We start from the raw sequence: 16731 nt of genomic DNA on the forward strand, positions 1-16731 counted from the left end.
GTGATGCTGATATTTGACGGCGCGTCATTGATCTTCTCAAATATTTTACTCGAGCTTACACGCGCAAAGGGTAAACTGCAAAAGGCCCCGGCTGCTTTCTACCCGTCCCCAAAATAGACGATACTAAGCTATCATGTAATTTGTCAAAGATCAAAGTATCGAACGTCATGTGACAGTACATTATTGGATGTAGGCGTGGAGGGACGGGTAGGAAGGATGATGCCTACACAGCCGATCGATCACTAATCCGGCTGCGGCCCGTCGGATCGATCGACTACGGACCCGATGCAAGGGTTCTGATGTGTCCCCTATCTAGGCTGTCCCTTTCACCTTCTTTCCTGCGACCTTTCTCAAGATACATGCATAGGACTTTGAACAGTGGTCATTGACAGCAGCTTCTTTGTCGTAGACACTGTGTCAGACTCGTCAATTGTGATGACTCGCTCTGCATCATCCACGCGGGCATCTTTAGAAAACACAATGCCAAACAAAGGCTCACTTCAAGATGCTGTGCAGGGGAAAGGAGTTCATATCGACAGCGACAATCATATCTGCTGGGATGAAGATGCTGACCAACACCCCCGGAACTGGAACTTCGGAACAAAGACATATACCGCCGCCCTGATATGCTGGTTGGAGATGTACATGACGGCAATCAGCTCCTCTGGGGTCAGTTTGGTTACTGCCACTGATAAGTCTCTGCTAACGATGTTCCAGACGGCTACTGCAGACTCAGCACGGGAGGAGTATGGTGTAAGCAGAACGATGGCCTATTTCGCCTTCGTCACTATGTAAGCTTCGAGGCAGATTAGGGCGTCAATAAATTTTCTAACTTTGAAAAACAGATACTTGCTGGGTCAAACCATAGGTAGTATATTCTGCTCACCCATCTCGGAGGTATTTGGACGACGAACCATATACATACTTGCGGCAACCATATTCTGCATATCCTCAGCGATAGTGGCCGCGGTGCCGTCAATAATCGGCGTCTACTTTGGTCGCTTCTTCCAAGGGGTGGCTGCGGCGATACCTGCAACTGTCGCTTTTGGTAACTTTGACGACATGTACAATGCTGAACATAGAATCTGGGTCGTCTACGTTTATACCATCCTCGGTATGCTGGGGCTGGCACTGGGCCCTATTTACTCGACATACATCACTTCGAGCATAGGCTGGTAAGTCTCGATGAAGGCGAGATACTTGCTGGACTGACAAAAGTAGGCGTTGGGTATACTACATCTCTACAGTGGTCATGGGTGCCACTGCCGTTGCATGCATCTCCACGAGAGAGTCAAATGCAAACCAATTACTCGACAAGATTGTCAAACAAATACGGGAAGAGACTGGCATTGAAGACATAAAAGCTGGCCATGATGAGGGAGAAAAGTTCACCATAGCCACTTTTGCGCAGAACGCTCTCTTCCGACCCTTGCAGTTCCTTGTTACGGATCCCCTGGTCTTCTTCTGTGCCATACTATGCGCCATCGCATTCGGTCTTATTTACGGCCTTACAGAATCACTGACCATCGTCTACACCGCGCCGCCCTTTAACCTTTCGCAAAACATCTCCAGCCTGGCATTCATTGCCATCGCGATCGGTGAGGTGCTCAATATCCTGCCCCGGATCTACGACGCCTACATATACAAGAAATATCGCAGGACCCACCGACGCATTCTTCCAGAGAGCAAGATCACTTCGTTCGCCATCGCAGCTCCATCTCTTGCTATCGGTCTGTGGCTCTTCGCCTGGACCATTCCACCGCGGGTCACGCATGTTCCTTGGCCTGTGAGCATGATTGGTCTGGTAATGATCGGGTTCAGTCTCAACGATTTTAGTTACGTGCTTTTCGGATACGCCACTGATAGTTATGGTGAATATGCTGCCAGCGCTGTTAGTGCCATCAGCTTGACGCGCACGCTGACTGCTGCGGTCTTTCCGCTCTTTACACATCAGATGTATACGGGGCTGGGCAGCAATGTTGCGACGAGCATCTTGGCGGCGGTGGCGAGTCTGTTTGCCATTACACCGTTCTTGTTCTTGAGGTATGGACAGAGATTGAGGCATCGAAGCAAGTTTGCGGCGGACGATGAGAAGGCTCTGGAGCTGGAGAACCTTCACATGAAGGATAAGGATTAAAGGTTGCCCTTTCTGTAAGCTTATTCGAATACTGGGACGTCTGCCAACGTCCTTTTATAAGAGAATAAATAAACAGTACAAGTAGGCTTGATGGACATTGGAAAGCTCCCCTGTTACACAAATCTTTATTGAAAAGTGATAGGATGAGGAATGTCGACAGCCTGATGAGTGCCACGTGGCGTCATCAGCCAGGTTGGGAAACTCTCGCAACCTGTTAGGCCTTACTTAAACATGAGTCGTTGGGTAGAAACGCATTGTAAATCTGCAATATGCTAGAGATCAGGCGCGCGATGAAGGTTTAATTACGAGTTACAGGCTTTTGGCTGAGACCACTGCACTTGGCCAGTGCCTTTTATCATGCTTGTGATACGACCCAGTCTTAATAAACATATTAATGTATGTAACTGCTCGAATCCAAACCTTCATCACTGAAATTGTGTCACCCTCGTCTTGCTCTCTTAGGTCCGGCTGCAGGATCGACAATAGGAGGATATGGGTCAGGCATCATACCCACTGTCTCCCAAGCATTACCCCCTCCATGAGGTAAGTTAGTAAATGTGAATTCAATGCCCTTCTCCCGCGCTAGTTCTTTGACCGGATCATATATGTTCTCGTCTATTCCACCGTAGACAAACAGCCATATCCCCAGAGTTTTCAGCGCACAAAAACGTTGACCAGGTCCGCAAGCCTTCAGCACCGTGCACAGTATTTCGACATACCCCAGAATTTGTGGCCGATAACTCGCAAGATCGCACTCGAGACCAAGATATTCAAGTGATCTCGGTAGAGAATCCAGCATTGACTCGTTTCGTGAAATATCATGGAAGTAGAGGACATGAATATCCATAGTGAGGCGCTTGAGCTTGTTCATCTGTTGAAAGCACTCTTTAAAACAACTTAGACCAATATGAGACGCGTATTCTAAGCTCCCGTCGGTGTGCCTGAAGCGGTGCGTCTCAAGATTGAACGCGAGCTCCTCCAAAGATGCTGCATGGAGGAGCAGCGCTTGCCGAGTAAGAGGGGCGCTATTATGTCCCTCGCCAGTCATTCTGGCGGGGTTTCCACAGGTAAAGACGAGCTTCTTTAATCGTTTGCAAGCGCTGACAACAGTGAGCAGTCCATGGCTTGTGAGGCAAGCGGCTTCTAAGAACAACTCCTCGATAGGCGAAGTCCCAACAGGAAACCGCGTCTCGTAGATATCAGAGTCCAAGCCCAGGTTGGCATGTTCATTCCGATTCTTCTCATCTGAGATGCTCTTGATCGGTATCTCGTCAGATAATGCTGAGAGAGCAAGAATTTTGACTTTTGGAAGGTGAAAGAATGGTGCCGCACATTGAATGTGTCCGGGGTCGTCGTCATCGTACCATCTGAGCACAACGAGCTGAAGGTTCTCTAATGGCCGATGAGGACCACTATACTTGAGAGCCAAAGACACAAGTTTTAACACCAACAGTCTTGACTCTTGATAGTACGGAATCATAAGGTCAAGGCTCTCGAGTCTGGCACATAGAACTAAGAGAAGTGCTGCTACAGGGTCTATGCATCCATTGAGCAATCCTTCGCACCAGTCAGGATCATTAGCAAGCTCTGGGAAACGTTGACGTGCTGCTACAGCAAGTTCCTCAAGCTCGCCATCCCCAGCCCAGGGGTCATCTTCCTCGATAGTAATCAGATCATCGAAGACAATTGATTTGACATTCCTTTGGAGGTGAGGATTCCGAAGAAGATGCACTGCAAAGCGAGCAGGTGCATGTTTGTGTATGATCGACGGACGGAAGGGCCAATGGCGGACGAGAAGCGGTGAGGCAATTCTATGTAGTCTCTTATTGACATATATGACTTCGAAGAGCGCCAGACGATCCGAATCGCATATCAAGGTGCAAACATGAGTGAGTATCTCATCTGGGAGTTCAAGCAGTTGTCCCATTATGCGTGTCGTAGGACGTGTCGTGAGTGAAATCGACAGAGTATTGCGGGGTTGATGAGACTGAGATGAGATGACATTGTCACGTGCCAATTCGCATATATTAGAGGGTGAAGAATTCTGGTGTTCAAAATGTTGCACAGTAAAGCAGTTTGAACAGTTTTATAAATTGAACTATATAATGAAGAAATATGTAAATCGAGAAAAAAGTGTCAAAGGCGACTGAGGAAACTCTACTACTTGGTCTACTTCTCAGCCTTGACATCAAAGCGGTCCAGGTTCATGACCTTGGTCCACGCAGAAATGAAATCCTTCACAAACTTCTCCTTCGCATCAGCGCTACCGTAGACCTCAGAAATAGCACGCAGCTCAGCGTGAGATCCGAAAACAAGATCAGCGCGGGTAGCAGTCCACTTAACGGACTTGGTGGCACGGTCAGTACCAGTCCAGAGCTCACCCTGGCTGTCCTTCTTGGCCCATGAGTAGGCTGGGGAGAGAAGGTTCACGAAGAAGTCGTTGGTGAGTTGGCCCTTCTTCTCGGTGAGAATACCGTTGGATGAACCGTCGTAGTTAGCGTTCAAGGCACGGAGACCACCGACAAGGACAGTCATCTCCGGAGGAGTAAGGGTAAGAAGAGCAGCGCGGTCGACAAGGATCTCCTCAGTGCGAGCACGGGCAGTTCCATGTCCGTAGTTGCGGAAACCATCAGCAAGAGGCTCAAGGTAACCGAACTGAACGAGATCAGTCTGGTTCTGAGTAGCGTCAACGCGGCCAGGAGTGAAGGGAACCTCGACGTCCTTGAAGCCAGCAGCCTGGGCAGCCTTCTCAATAGCAGCAACACCACCGAGGACAATCAGATCAGCGAGAGACACCTTCTTGGAGCCGGACTTGGAATTGAAGTCCTTCTGGACCTTCTTCAGGGCAGAGAGGACCTGCTTGAGCTGCTTGGGGTTATTGCTGACCCAGTTGACTTGAGGCTCAAGAGCGATACGGGCACCGTTGGCACCACCACGCTTGTCAGTTCCACGGAAAGTGGAAGCAGAGTTCCAAGCAGTAGAAACAAGCTTAGAGACATCAAGACCATCAGCAGAGAGGATAGCAGACTTGAGGCTAGAAATATCAGCCTCGCCAATGATGTCGCCCTTTCGCTCAGGGAGAGGATCCTGCCAGATGAACTTCTCCTTAGCGACCTCGGGGCCAAGGTAGCGAGATACAGGACCGAGATCACGGTGGAGGAGCTTGTACCAAGCGCGGGCGAAAGCAGCGTTCAACTCCTTGGGGTTGTCGTGCCAGCGCTTGCAGATCTTGAGGTACGAGGGGTCGTTGATGAGGGCGAGATCGCTGGTGAGCATGGTGGGGCGGCGGAACTTGCCCTTGACGAAAGGGTCGGGGTACTCGAGCTTGCCGTTGAGGGCTTCCCATTGCTTGTGACCTGCGGGGCTCTCGACGAGGGTCCAGTTGTTGCCGAGAAGAGACTTGAGGAAGTGGTTGCTCCACCTGGGACTTGTTAGTAAGAGTGAGAGTAGAATGTAGGGAGAGGAACGTACTTGGTGGGAGTGGTGGACCAGATAACCTCGAGACCGCTGGTCATCTGGTCAGGACCGTTACCTTCGTTGACGCTGTTGTGCCAGCCAAGACCCATCTCTCCAAGGTCAGCAGCCATGGGCTCAGGGCCAATGTTCTTAGCAGGAACAGCACCATGAGTCTTGCCCAGGGTGTGACCACCAATGATGAGAGCAGCAGTCTCCTCATCGTCCATACCCATACGGCCAAAAGCAGTACGGATATCAAGAGCAGAAGCCTTAGGATCAGAGCTTCCATCAGGACCCTCGGGGTTAACATAAATGAGACCAAAGTGCGTAGCACCAAGAGGCTTCTCGAGCTTATCGGCACGCTCGTAAATGTCTGTGCTACCGTTGTAGCGAACGTCGTTACCCTTGGGGACAAAGGTGGACTCGGCACCCCAGTAGATGGACTCATCGGCCTCCCAGGTGTCAGCGCGACCACCGGCGAAACCAAGGGTCTCGAAGCCGCTGTGCTCGAGGGCGACGTTGCCGGCGAGGACCATCAAGTCAGCCCATGAGATCTTGCTGCCATACTTTTGCTTGATAGGCCCTGTGATTTGTTAGATTTTGGGGGTTTGTGTGACGGCTGTGTAACGTACAGAGCAGACGGCGAGCCTTGTCCAGGTTCTGGTTGTCGGGCCAGCTGTCGAGAGGAGCAAATCGTTGTTGACCCTGCGGATGTCAGCAAAACACTCGAGAATATGGCATTGAGCTCATGACTCACCATTCCGGAGCCACCTCGGCCATCCATTGCGCGGTAGGTACCAGCGCTGTGCCATGACATGCGGATGAAGAGACCGCCATAGTTACCATGGTCAGCAGGCCACCAATCCTGAGAATCAGTGAGAAGCGCGTTGAGATCCTTCTTCAAAGCAGCAACTACCAAAACAGTCAGCAAAAATCCTTCAATCTCAGGATGAGTGAAACTTACAGTCCAGAGACTTGAAAGCCTCAGTGTAGTCGAAATCAGCACCCAATGGGTTATACGGAGGCGAAAACTGCCTCAAGACATCCAATCTCAAAGCACAAGGCCAAAAGTCCCTGGATCGGGTACCGCCACCAGCCTGGTTGCTAGCGACGCGGCAGATGCCAAAGTCCTCGGGGATTTCTCTCGGGGGAACAAGATTAGTGTCTGTGGCGCGCTTGGCAAAGGGGCAGCCCTGGCTAGCGGCCAGAGGCACGAGGCCAGAAGCCAGCAGAAGTGATTGTACGTGCATAGCTAAGAGTATGTGCTGTGAGGTGTGAACTGACAGACGAACAGACTAGAAAAAATGGGCGGATTTATGTTTGGTTTTGTACCCGTAGTCAAGAGGCAAGAAAAAGAAGGTTACAGTGACGATCTACAGGGGCTGCTACAGCGCCAAGTCGGCAGTGTCAGTGGTATAGGGCCTTATGCAACAGGTCAGACGCTCGGATTAGCAATCGAGGCTCAGTTGCAGTGCATCTTAGTCTAGCCATTCGCGCATGGATCAAGGCCAGGCCAGGGTTTAGCAGTGCTGCGGTATCACAAGGATAAACCCAGCCTTTTCTTGCCTCTTCTAAGCAGTGTAATCCACACCAACGTCACTGACCCCTCTTGGATGTTTCTCAGATAGTGATAGGCGGTGACGATACTGGAATCAGATGTCTCGTCCGTGGATTTGTTCTTGTGGAGACGGAGAAATCTTGGGTGCTAAGGCAAAAAGATCCCTGATAAGCGGCAATGCCAATTGAATCACACGCACCAACTGCCGACAGGGATGGTAAATCACAGGATTTCTATTGGTTTACGTGAGACTTGGTCCATACTGAGAAGGTGGTAGCTTAATATAAACTTTTGGAGAAGAGAGCAGTGAAACACATGGTTTAGAGTTTATCATTTACCCTTGAGGAATTGAACTTATGCACGTTGTTTTCTTTATAATTTTCAGTGGAAGCTGATTAAGCTGTCTCTGTTGGAGATAGATTGGGCAGAATAATTCTCTAATCGCCCTGCCAAGAGGTGATTATCCCACATATGATCCGACTACCCACTCTTGCTCACCCTGCCGTACCGCGACCAATCGGAATATTGTGAAACAGATTAGCTTGGTAAACGATCAATGCCGCGAGCGCGGGCCGGAGTAAAGGTCCTTGCGAGGAGCAGAGGCAAACATCTTCGGGTGCAGTGTCACCTCGGGCTCTTCCCAAGTTCCCGATTACAGTGCAGTACGTAGTAAGCCGAGACAAATTGAACTGGCCTCGTCTGCTGTACAACCCCGTATTTTGCGAATGCAGATGACTTTTGTGTATCTGCTTTACTGTAATTTGCAAATTATCTGACCGCAGGGCTCGAGCTTGCTGACAATAAGCTCATCTCATCCCTGCCAGTTGTCCGGTCGTCAGCAGTGAATATTCGTGCTTTGATTCGCACAGCTTTTTGCTTGGCTCATTTATCATCACAACAATCAGAAAAATAAGCATACGCAGTCACAAACTGCGGTCGCATTCTGGGTCCGGTCGATCCATGTACCCGAACCATTGGGCCATACAATTCTCAACAAGTCATCACCAACAAAGCAATTAAAATCTGCATCCTCACCTTTTACCAAGACATTTTTTGCTAATAATAGCAATGCCCTTCTGCAGCCGACATCTTGGCTTCACAAATCCCGCAGGTCAAATGGTCTGATCCAGCGTGGTAATTCCCTTGTGATCGATCCTGTAAACCATCCAATATCACGTTCAGAAAAATGAATTCTTGGGGTTTCATGCAGCGGCAACTCTATCTAGAATGTCACATCCCGCTTTGCGAGCCCATTGGCCCTCGCTACGCAGTGGCAATTTCGCCCGGCCGTCCTATCCCTGATCCCAGGCCTTTATCAACGATTTATCAGTAGGATTCAACGGTTTTCCCCTCTCAAAGAAGAAGCTGCAAAGATGCAAGTTCCTCTTCCTTTCTGCATCGACATGGCGCAGCCGCAGCGATGCAGCTTTTCTCAACAGAGCCGCGACCCTGCATAAACACATAATCACGATCCCAGCCACAAAACGGTGAATCAATTCGTGCGATTTCTTAACCGACCTTAGCAGGAACTCTATTATTAGCTCTGCGCGCATTTGGGTACCTGCATTATTATTGAGTGCCACTTCATAGGATCTTTGCTGCAGCAGCAAGCTTTCCATGGATGTCTTTTTGAGCAGTGCCGTGAATGGACATACCGTAATGGTGCAGGTCCAGAAAATTGATTTGGAATCATGCGGAGTAAATTAGGCAGTCGAGGTAAGCTAAACAGAGCAGAGGTGAATTGTGCGGGGGGAGAAACATCATCACGCGAGGGCAGGGGAGCAGGGATTATAGCGCTCGCTTCGCCACTGTTGACCTTGGAATTGCTGAGCGCTAAACCTTTTCCGGTTGTTGGAAGCGTTCTGAATGTCTTCAAAGTTTATGGTTTTCGTCAATAGTCTTTGCTGCTATTCGCTCGTCTCACGATGGTTTTAGTTTAAGTACGGATAGCGGCAAGTATACAGCTTGACATGGAGCCAGGACGCGTTGCACTCGTATGACGAGATGGGCCTTACCCTAAACCGTAGAGTTTAGTTGCTTTGCGGGGAAGTGACATGCTCCGAATACCCTCAATTGGGGGATAGTCGCGGGATAGCGATGATAGCATTTCGGCATGATGATGCGGTAATTGATAATTCAACCATATCTTCGGTCCGACAGTTGTCCTGCTTTTCGGCATCATCGGCAGCATCATAATATCACTGCAATATAGCCATACTCGTCGTACGTCGTTCATTAGAGTTTCCATCATTAGTATTAAACATTAGTCGCCACGGTATGTCCCGCATCAAGCTCCAGGGTATATCCTTCTCTCAGTACCTGGTCTATCCCAATTAAGATGTCGCTTATCGTGATATCCTCTGTTCGCACCCAATTCTATCCAAATAGCCTTTTCTATCCTTTGAAATAGCCATTCCTCTCGTTGATTGAAACACCGAAGATGTCCCTCTCCCACCGGAGGCATATTGCTTCGGAAATTGGAGTTTCTCGGCATCGACCTCGACTTTGATCGGCATATCATCCTCGTATTGCTCTTCCTCGTTGTCGCTGCGTGTATCCTCTGCATTTCCACCACGAAGCACTCGGATGACCAACTTGACAATCATAACAAACCATACAAGCATAAGTACCTCGAGGAACAGAAGTCCGCTCAAGAATAGTGTCTTGATAGTGTAGTCGTAACATACCCTCCCATTGGTGTAGATCAATGGTTCAAGCATATAGAAATAGCCATTTGCCGGAACCTCTTGAGGACCAATGATGTTCTTTCCTGAGCCAATGAAGCACTTCGGTTCAGCGATGACCAGACTATGCGCGTAAACAGACCAGCATACCATCGGGAACGCAGTATGGCGGCACAGCACCCAGCTTACAACGAACGCGCCAAACGTAAAGTCGCACAAAGACTGTAGCTTCATGTACTTCAGGCACTTCGCGATCGAGAAAACTAGATCATTAAAGTCCATGAGGATCAGAACAACGTTGCCAACGCGAGTGAGGCCATATCTGTAAGAGCAGTACACCAAAGCAATCGTGACAACGTGGTGAGAGAGCATCTGCCAGTGATCCTTGCGACGCTTTTCAATGTTGATGACAATCATCTGCTGAAGCCAGAAAGCCAATTGCGCCAGCATGTAAATCTTCATCAGCCCGGATATTTCGCGATTCGGCCAATTCGTCCACATAGCCTGAAGATCCAACCAATACGACGAAGACGCATAGATGCACTGCCGACATTAGTTAAAACCCTTTTAATTGGTAGAGGCCTCAATCATACCATGCCAACAGACCAGCAAGTGGAATAGTAAACCACCATCCAAGCCTGTTCCTTGAACCGCATGGATCTAGCCCTCCCCAGTCCCCAGGCGGCCGCCAACGGGTCCAGAACGAACCGCATAGTAGCATCCCGCAGACCCGTCAACACCACGATCAGCACGGCCACCAGGTAATTATCGTCGAACCCGACGCCATACTCCCCCGTGAATTCGTCTCGGTACGAGAGCGACGTGAGCTTAGCGGTGAGGGGACGTGTAATACTGTTGCATTGCGCGATGAGCAGAGGGGCTAGAATACCGAGGCATATGCCTAAGAAAGTCAGTATTGTGGAAACGGCGCCGAGTGGGATAGTTTTTCGTATATTTACCGATTTGGTTATCGATAAGCCATTGCTTGAGGGATGTTTGTTCTTGATATCGCTTTGAACGTAGTTTTGCTGCCATAGCGACTTTTCCTAATTGATGCAGAGAGTAGTAGGAGAATATGGGGAGGTTGAGATTTATATGATTTCGGAAATAAAATGGAAAAGCTGATCATTTAAAAGATAAATTTGTCTTAAGGTTTTGTGGCCGTGAAATAAGGTGATCATCGACTCACGTATGGGACCATCACGCCGCCCGCGGGGTTCCGACATGATTTGCGAAAAAAGAGCCGAGTAAATGCGAAAAAGATTGGATGTTTAATTGTGATGCGCGTATGAGATGATCGACGTGTTCGTGTTCGGAGCTAATGGGTAGACTTTTAAGGGTCGCATCTTGGATCATGAGCTTATCTGGCATGATGGGAGATCTGCTGAAGCTTAGTTTGCTCAACGTTTGCGCTTTGACGTTGATCAGCTGATGGATGACTGAATGGCAGCTCGTGATCGGATTGAAGAGGACTTGGAATTGTTGAGATTGCAACTACATCGCTGATTGCTGGATGTAAGGTTAAACTTTAGGCTGCTAACACATATGACGAGGACACGATATCCATTTTCACAATATAAACTTCTACCCAAAAAGCTTCCAAGATGACCAATAAATTTTTTAAGATTGGGCTAGAATACTATGACGTTCTTACCGCTGTTCCTACCAGCCAGATATTCTTTTCTCATCTTCTCAGCATCTTCAGGCTTCCATTCCTTGATCTTAACCTGAATGTTATGCTTCACTACCAAGCTCAACAGTTCTTCGGTTTCATCGGTATCGGTGACAAGAGAGCCTATCAGATTGATATCACGAAAGATGACGTTCTGATAAGACATGGTAATGCCCTTCTCAGGCTGACCCAGAAGAACCATAGTTCCGTGCTTGCGTGTCAACTTTGCTGCGAGATCAAATGCAGCGGGAGCATCGGTTGCGATTATTGTGGCATCAAGACCAGGGTAGTCGCCTTTTATAATGTTGGTGGTCTTCTCCATGGAGGTTTCAGCTGGATCGGTGGAGAGAATGCAAACATCGGGCTTCAGATTGTAAGATGCGACAAGGTCTAGGGCATCTTGCTTCACATCAATCGCGGCGACCTCATATCCCTATGCATGTTCAGATAAGTGCTGACATATTATCGAGAGATACGACATACCATTGCTTTGGCAACTTGAGTCCCGATATGGCCAAGTCCACCAATGCCGACGATACCAATCGAGCCACCGGATGGGACCTTTGCTCTCTTGATGCCTCCATACACGGTGATGCATGCTGCAGTGGGAAAATCGAGTGATTCTGGAAGTTTGACGGTAAATCGAGCGTCACTGAGAGCAATAAGTAATGCGGAACATGGAGTACAGGCATGATGCAAGAAGTACTCACGCTGCCATGTACTCTGCCCATGCCCCATCAGTCGTGATCCCTTTCATCAGTGGGTTGTCGCAGTATATCGGCCTCCCAGTCTTACAGTCGGGACACTTCCCTATCATTATATAAGCTTATGTATCCTTCTGCAAAAGGATGCCCTACCGCAACAGCTGTCAAAGTTCAGGCATCCACGCGATCGCCCTCTGCGAATCCTTGAACATCAGAGCCGACTTCGACGACAACACCAGCCGGCTCATGCGATCCAATGAAGGGAAGTTTAGAGCAGAACGCATTGTCAAGGGCCATACAGTCAGTATGACAAAAGCCGCCCGCCTTTATCTGAACTAGAAGTTGATGGGGCTTAGGCTTGGGTTTATCGACTTCAGAGACGGTATAAGGTGCGCCAAACTCTTTAATCTGAATAGCCTTCATGATTATTTTCTGGTGTGACGATTGTGGTTTGTCAAAGGTTGACTTCTGTTGCATTTTGGAGTCAAGAGCTGGGTTGGTCCATTGATGTACGTCAGACAATGTGCCACCCAGGACGGGGACGCGCTAGCGACTCGACTACACGTCTTCAGATATATCTATACTATCTACAGTTACAAGCTCTGCAAAATAAAAGCAAAACCGAACTTTTAGATAGTGTATGATACAAAAGGATTTAAAGATGCGGAAGCCATTGAAGATTGAGTAAAAGATGCGAGGTTTCATGATGGGAAAGAATCCTTGGTCATGTTAGGCTCCAACTTTGTAAGATGAATGAAGCGCCACTTGGTCTTCTATTGCATCACAGTAACATTCGCTTTCTTGTGAAAAGTTGCTTCTCACAGCTGGAATTTAAAGCATCATGTATTGAACTCAGACTCAAGCGCTTCATGTCCCGACACGCAGGGCATCAAGGAACTAAAGCGCAATACAGTATCATCATCGTTCGTGTATTGAAAAGAACAGATTTGCTACACTTTCGGGCTGTGGAGAACCCGCATGACGAACATGACGGTCCGTCTGTGCCCCCAGTTCCCAAGGAATGTAAATTTGAGCTCAGACTGAACCGTTCGCACCACCCAGGCCTCACGACACCGAGGATAATGCGGGTACGACAGCGGCATCATCGCGCGTGACATCGAAGGATCAAGAGGTTCATGTGTGTTATGGCATGAACCCGTATAAATGCCTTTGAAGGGTCAATCCCCCAGTCATCGAAACCCCCGGAGGGATATAAAACATCGAAAGAAAACTAACGAGTTAGGCGGATCAGACCTTAAAATAAATAAGTACATTCAGAGCGTGCTGATAGAAACAGCTTAGTGAGGGCCGTTCTTTAATGATAAGAAATATTCTTAGCCTGCGCTGGGTGGTGACGACCTTTTTATACTTGCGAGGCATGGCGCGTCAGGCTTTTGGCCACAACAATTCTTAATAATACACATCTCTTTTTTCTAATCTACAGATAATTATGACAACTCTATCCTTCTCACCGTGCCACGTCGCGAAGTTTACAGCGCAGCTGCAAGTATCCGCAAACTCAGACTGAAACCTTGGCATTTCTCAAGACAGAAGCCATCGAGAGTCGCGTAGGTACAACAGAATCATCATTGTTCGCTTTCGCACCAGAGCACTTTATTTTGTTGACTGTATCTTTGGATCAGGAAGATACGTCCCCCCGGATTACAAACATTTGCTTAATACAAATCAGGTTCAATGCATCGTTTCCTGATTTCTGTTAGTAGGTTCTTCCATGGACCTCTCCCGCTGCTGAGAACCCGAGTAATTGAAGGGCTCAAATCGACAATATCAGACTGAAAAAGCTCACTTGTTGTCGAATCCCTTCGCATTCAGCTCAGGGACGTTGTGGCGTTCTCCAGGGCGGTGCAGTGGCTGGTTATCTTGCCAAAAGATGAACGCACGTGATAACTCGAAGCGTCAACTCCGCAACGCGCATAATGACAATAAGAAGGGAAGGAACGACAACAACATTCCCCCACCTGCCCAACAGAATGAAAGGAGAAGGGTACTTAAGTTGAAAATGGTCAACCACTTACCAACAGCAGTCAGTGATGAGAACAAAAGTGACTAAAGGATCTTCTGAAATGACCATACTGTAAAGTGAGGCCGTTCTTAATGTGAACTGAAATTCTGAGACTGCAATTAAGACAGGCTGGGCCTGTCTCCCTTTTTATACTTAAAATCACCACCGGAAACTCTTTTTTGAGCACGCCACGTCGCAAAGTTTGTCGCGCTGCTGCAAAATCGTGTCCAGTTGACCTTAACAATTTCACACCAAAGTTTGGTGGGTGCGCGTTAGTGGGGTTTGCGCGGAAGCATGTGACAGGTACCTCCTGTTCCTGCTGTCACTCTGCCCTGGATGGTCGAACTGGTAAACTGCTGAGAATCAACACGAAGATAAATGCGATGGACGGAGATTCAAGTGTCGCAAACGCCACAAATTCCTCCTGTATCAGCATGTTCAGTGGCTTGGTTGAGCCTGAATGGAATTTTTGAAAGTTTTTGTTCGACTTGCGCCCTGCGAAACGTTATCTCGAGGGACCATCAAGCTTTTTTGACACAAACTCTACCATCCATCAACCTATGAGATAATATCTACATGCGAATTGATGCTCAAAATGTCATTACTGCAAGCCTACATCCAAAAGTTTGACTAGGGGCAACTGCCGCCATTGGTCGTGTCGCATGTCACACAATGCTTCGGCAACCAGCTTTCTTTGCGGTACAGACAGAACATACCACAGAAGAATATTTAATGAGCTGAATCTTTTGTGTAGGCATTCTACGACAGTAAGAACGTTTCTTGAACGGGGCCGTCAGTTACAAAGCGTCAGAAGGAACAAGACGCCCCGGCCAGACCCTGATCGGCCTCATGTGAATACGGGCTGGAGCTTCTCACTCAAAGCAGCCTTCGCTATTCTCACTTCTGTATTGAAGGTTATTCCAGCCTGACAGGAATTTCTTCTCGCATGGTGAAGACACTTGGTACCTAGGCTCACCAATTATGGTTGCCGCCTGATGCAACAATAGCTTATGCGATGTCTCAGAGTGACAACAATACGATTTAAGTACACTGCTGTAAGATGAGCTTCAATTATAGAGTTAAAGCGCCGCATTGTGTATTACATCAGTCAGTGATGGAGTGTTGGCGAACAGATCTCTGACTGGAGCATCACTGCCAAGTTGCCAACTCCATGCAACCCGACCAACGCTACTACTCCGGGATCTGACCAAAGGTGAATCCATTTGATACGACAAAAGGGCAGAAAGTGCTTACAGCTTGCCCGACAGGACGTCAAGTTTGCTGGAATTGGTTTATAAATTGGGTTTACTTGACCAGCTCGGTGGAGAGGTGAACACCAACACCAGCAAGTCCTCAGTGAACTTGAGATCATATACCTCCTGTAGTACCATATTTTACTATACTCTCTTCATTTATTTAGAGATTCACCTCCTTTCTATTCCCCTCCTGCTGTCCTCCTCAATTCAGTCATTGACCCCCCTTTTTGTTGTTGGTTGTGCGCATTGCCAAGTTATCCCATGTAAGCCGGATGATAAATCTTCCATTCCACGCTGCTCTTGATTGGCCGGAGCGATGCTGGTCAGTCATGCCTCGTCACTTATAAGACGCATTTCGTGTCGGAGCACAGAATCTTTCCCTTCTTCTTCTTGTCTCTCGTATCACAAGTTCAAATCATATCAATTTATCCTCAAGATCACCATGGCTTCTACCACAAACACTGTTTGGGTCGTAACTGGCGGCAACAGAGGCATTGGCCTTGGTTTCGTCAAAGCCCTCTTGGCTCGTCCCTCCGTCACCGTCATCGCTACAGTTCGTAACGACCAAGCCCGCGCATCTCTCGAAGATGCTACTGCAGATCTCGCCAAGAGTGACGGCGCGGTCTTGAGCATTGTCCAGTTGGACTTCACCACCGCGCTCTCCCCTGAACAGATCCGCAACGCGTTCCACTTTGATCACGTCGACATTCTTATCAACAATGCTGCCGCCAGCTTCAAATCCTATCCTGTACTCGACATCCCAACCGATGACCTCCGCTCCGCCTTCGAGATCAATACAATCGGCCCGCTGACTGTCGTCCAGGGACTTTGGCCCTTGTTGCAAAAGTCATCTTCACCGAAAGTCGTCAACGTCTCATCCTCTGTTGGCTGCATTACATACCACGAAGTTGCCGCTGGCGCATATGGGCCCAGCAAGGCTGCCTTGAACTGGCTTACGCGTGCTCTTCATCAGCAGAATGAAGGGCTGATTGCTTTTGCACTTCATCCTGGATTCGTTAATACGGAAATGGGCGAGTCCGCTGCCACAGAGTGGGGATTTCCCCATGCTATGCTTGAGAGTGTCGAGGAAGCCGTCAAGGGAAGTCTTGGGATCATTGACGGTGCTACGCGAGAGACTGTCTCTGGCAAGTTCGTTAGTTACAAGGGACAAGAGCTTCCTTGGTAGACCAACTCTGAAAAATGAGATATTTGAATGAGCTGTTTAGACACCCTGGAGAAAA

At 48.5% G+C, this 16731-nt stretch overlaps 7 protein-coding genes across 9 annotated transcripts; 2 read left to right on the plus strand and 5 right to left on the minus strand.

The window, feature by feature from the left end:
- Positions 1 to 480: 480 nt before the first annotated feature.
- FOIG_14129 (uncharacterized protein) lies at positions 481 to 2137 on the plus strand (the record flags this gene model as incomplete). The annotated part of the gene is made up of 4 exons (XM_031215333.1): positions 481 to 669; positions 718 to 791; positions 846 to 1175; positions 1222 to 2137. 4 exons carry the CDS (start codon positions 481 to 483, stop codon positions 2135 to 2137), a joined length of 1509 nt encoding a protein of 502 aa, XP_031055051.1.
- Positions 2138 to 2495: 358 nt separating this feature from the next.
- On the minus strand, positions 2496 to 4064 carry FOIG_14130 (uncharacterized protein; the record flags this gene model as incomplete). Its single annotated transcript, XM_031215334.1, has 1 exon — positions 2496 to 4064. The coding sequence occupies one exon, from the start codon at positions 4062 to 4064 to the stop codon at positions 2577 to 2579; it is 1488 nt and encodes a 495-aa protein (XP_031055052.1). The 3' UTR covers positions 2496 to 2576.
- A 96-nt stretch (positions 4065 to 4160) lies between these two features.
- On the minus strand, positions 4161 to 7255 carry FOIG_14131 (catalase-peroxidase 2). Of its 2 annotated transcripts, XM_031215335.1 has the most exons (5): positions 6558 to 7255; positions 6351 to 6505; positions 6226 to 6298; positions 5609 to 6176; positions 4161 to 5558 (listed from the first exon to the last, which is right to left on the minus strand). In XM_031215335.1, exons 1-5 carry the CDS (start codon positions 6841 to 6843, stop codon positions 4307 to 4309), a joined length of 2334 nt encoding a protein of 777 aa, XP_031055053.1. In that variant the 5' UTR covers positions 6844 to 7255; the 3' UTR covers positions 4161 to 4306. The 2 variants fall into 2 exon arrangements, with proteins under 2 accessions (XP_031055053.1, XP_031055054.1); XM_031215336.1 differs by having other exon boundaries at positions 5609 to 6298.
- An 872-nt stretch (positions 7256 to 8127) lies between these two features.
- On the minus strand, positions 8128 to 10971 carry FOIG_14132 (uncharacterized protein). Of its 2 annotated transcripts, XM_031215337.1 has the most exons (3): positions 10795 to 10971; positions 10429 to 10736; positions 8128 to 10378 (listed from the first exon to the last, which is right to left on the minus strand). In XM_031215337.1, the coding sequence occupies exons 1-3, from the start codon at positions 10868 to 10870 to the stop codon at positions 9497 to 9499; spliced, it is 1266 nt and encodes a 421-aa protein (XP_031055055.1). In that variant the 5' UTR covers positions 10871 to 10971; the 3' UTR covers positions 8128 to 9496. The 2 variants fall into 2 exon arrangements, with proteins under 2 accessions (XP_031055055.1, XP_031055056.1); XM_031215338.1 differs by having other exon boundaries at positions 10429 to 10971.
- Positions 10972 to 11466: 495 nt separating this feature from the next.
- FOIG_14133 (uncharacterized protein) lies at positions 11467 to 12324 on the minus strand (the record flags this gene model as incomplete). Its single annotated transcript, XM_031215339.1, has 3 exons — positions 11467 to 11940; positions 11991 to 12159; positions 12218 to 12324. 3 exons carry the CDS (start codon positions 12322 to 12324, stop codon positions 11467 to 11469), a joined length of 750 nt encoding a protein of 249 aa, XP_031055057.1.
- Positions 12325 to 12382: 58 nt separating this feature from the next.
- On the minus strand, positions 12383 to 12634 carry FOIG_14134 (uncharacterized protein; the record flags this gene model as incomplete). The annotated part of the gene is made up of 1 exon (XM_031215340.1): positions 12383 to 12634. The coding sequence occupies one exon, from the start codon at positions 12632 to 12634 to the stop codon at positions 12383 to 12385; it is 252 nt and encodes an 83-aa protein (XP_031055058.1).
- A 3298-nt stretch (positions 12635 to 15932) lies between these two features.
- FOIG_14135 (uncharacterized protein) lies at positions 15933 to 16676 on the plus strand (the record flags this gene model as incomplete). The annotated part of the gene is made up of 1 exon (XM_031215341.1): positions 15933 to 16676. The coding sequence occupies one exon, from the start codon at positions 15933 to 15935 to the stop codon at positions 16674 to 16676; it is 744 nt and encodes a 247-aa protein (XP_031055059.1).
- Positions 16677 to 16731: the final 55 nt, after the last annotated feature.

Source organism: Fusarium odoratissimum (assembly GCF_000260195.1).
Source record: "Fusarium odoratissimum NRRL 54006 unplaced genomic scaffold supercont1.38, whole genome shotgun sequence".
Classification (NCBI taxonomy): Eukaryota; Fungi; Ascomycota; class Sordariomycetes; order Hypocreales; family Nectriaceae; genus Fusarium; species Fusarium odoratissimum.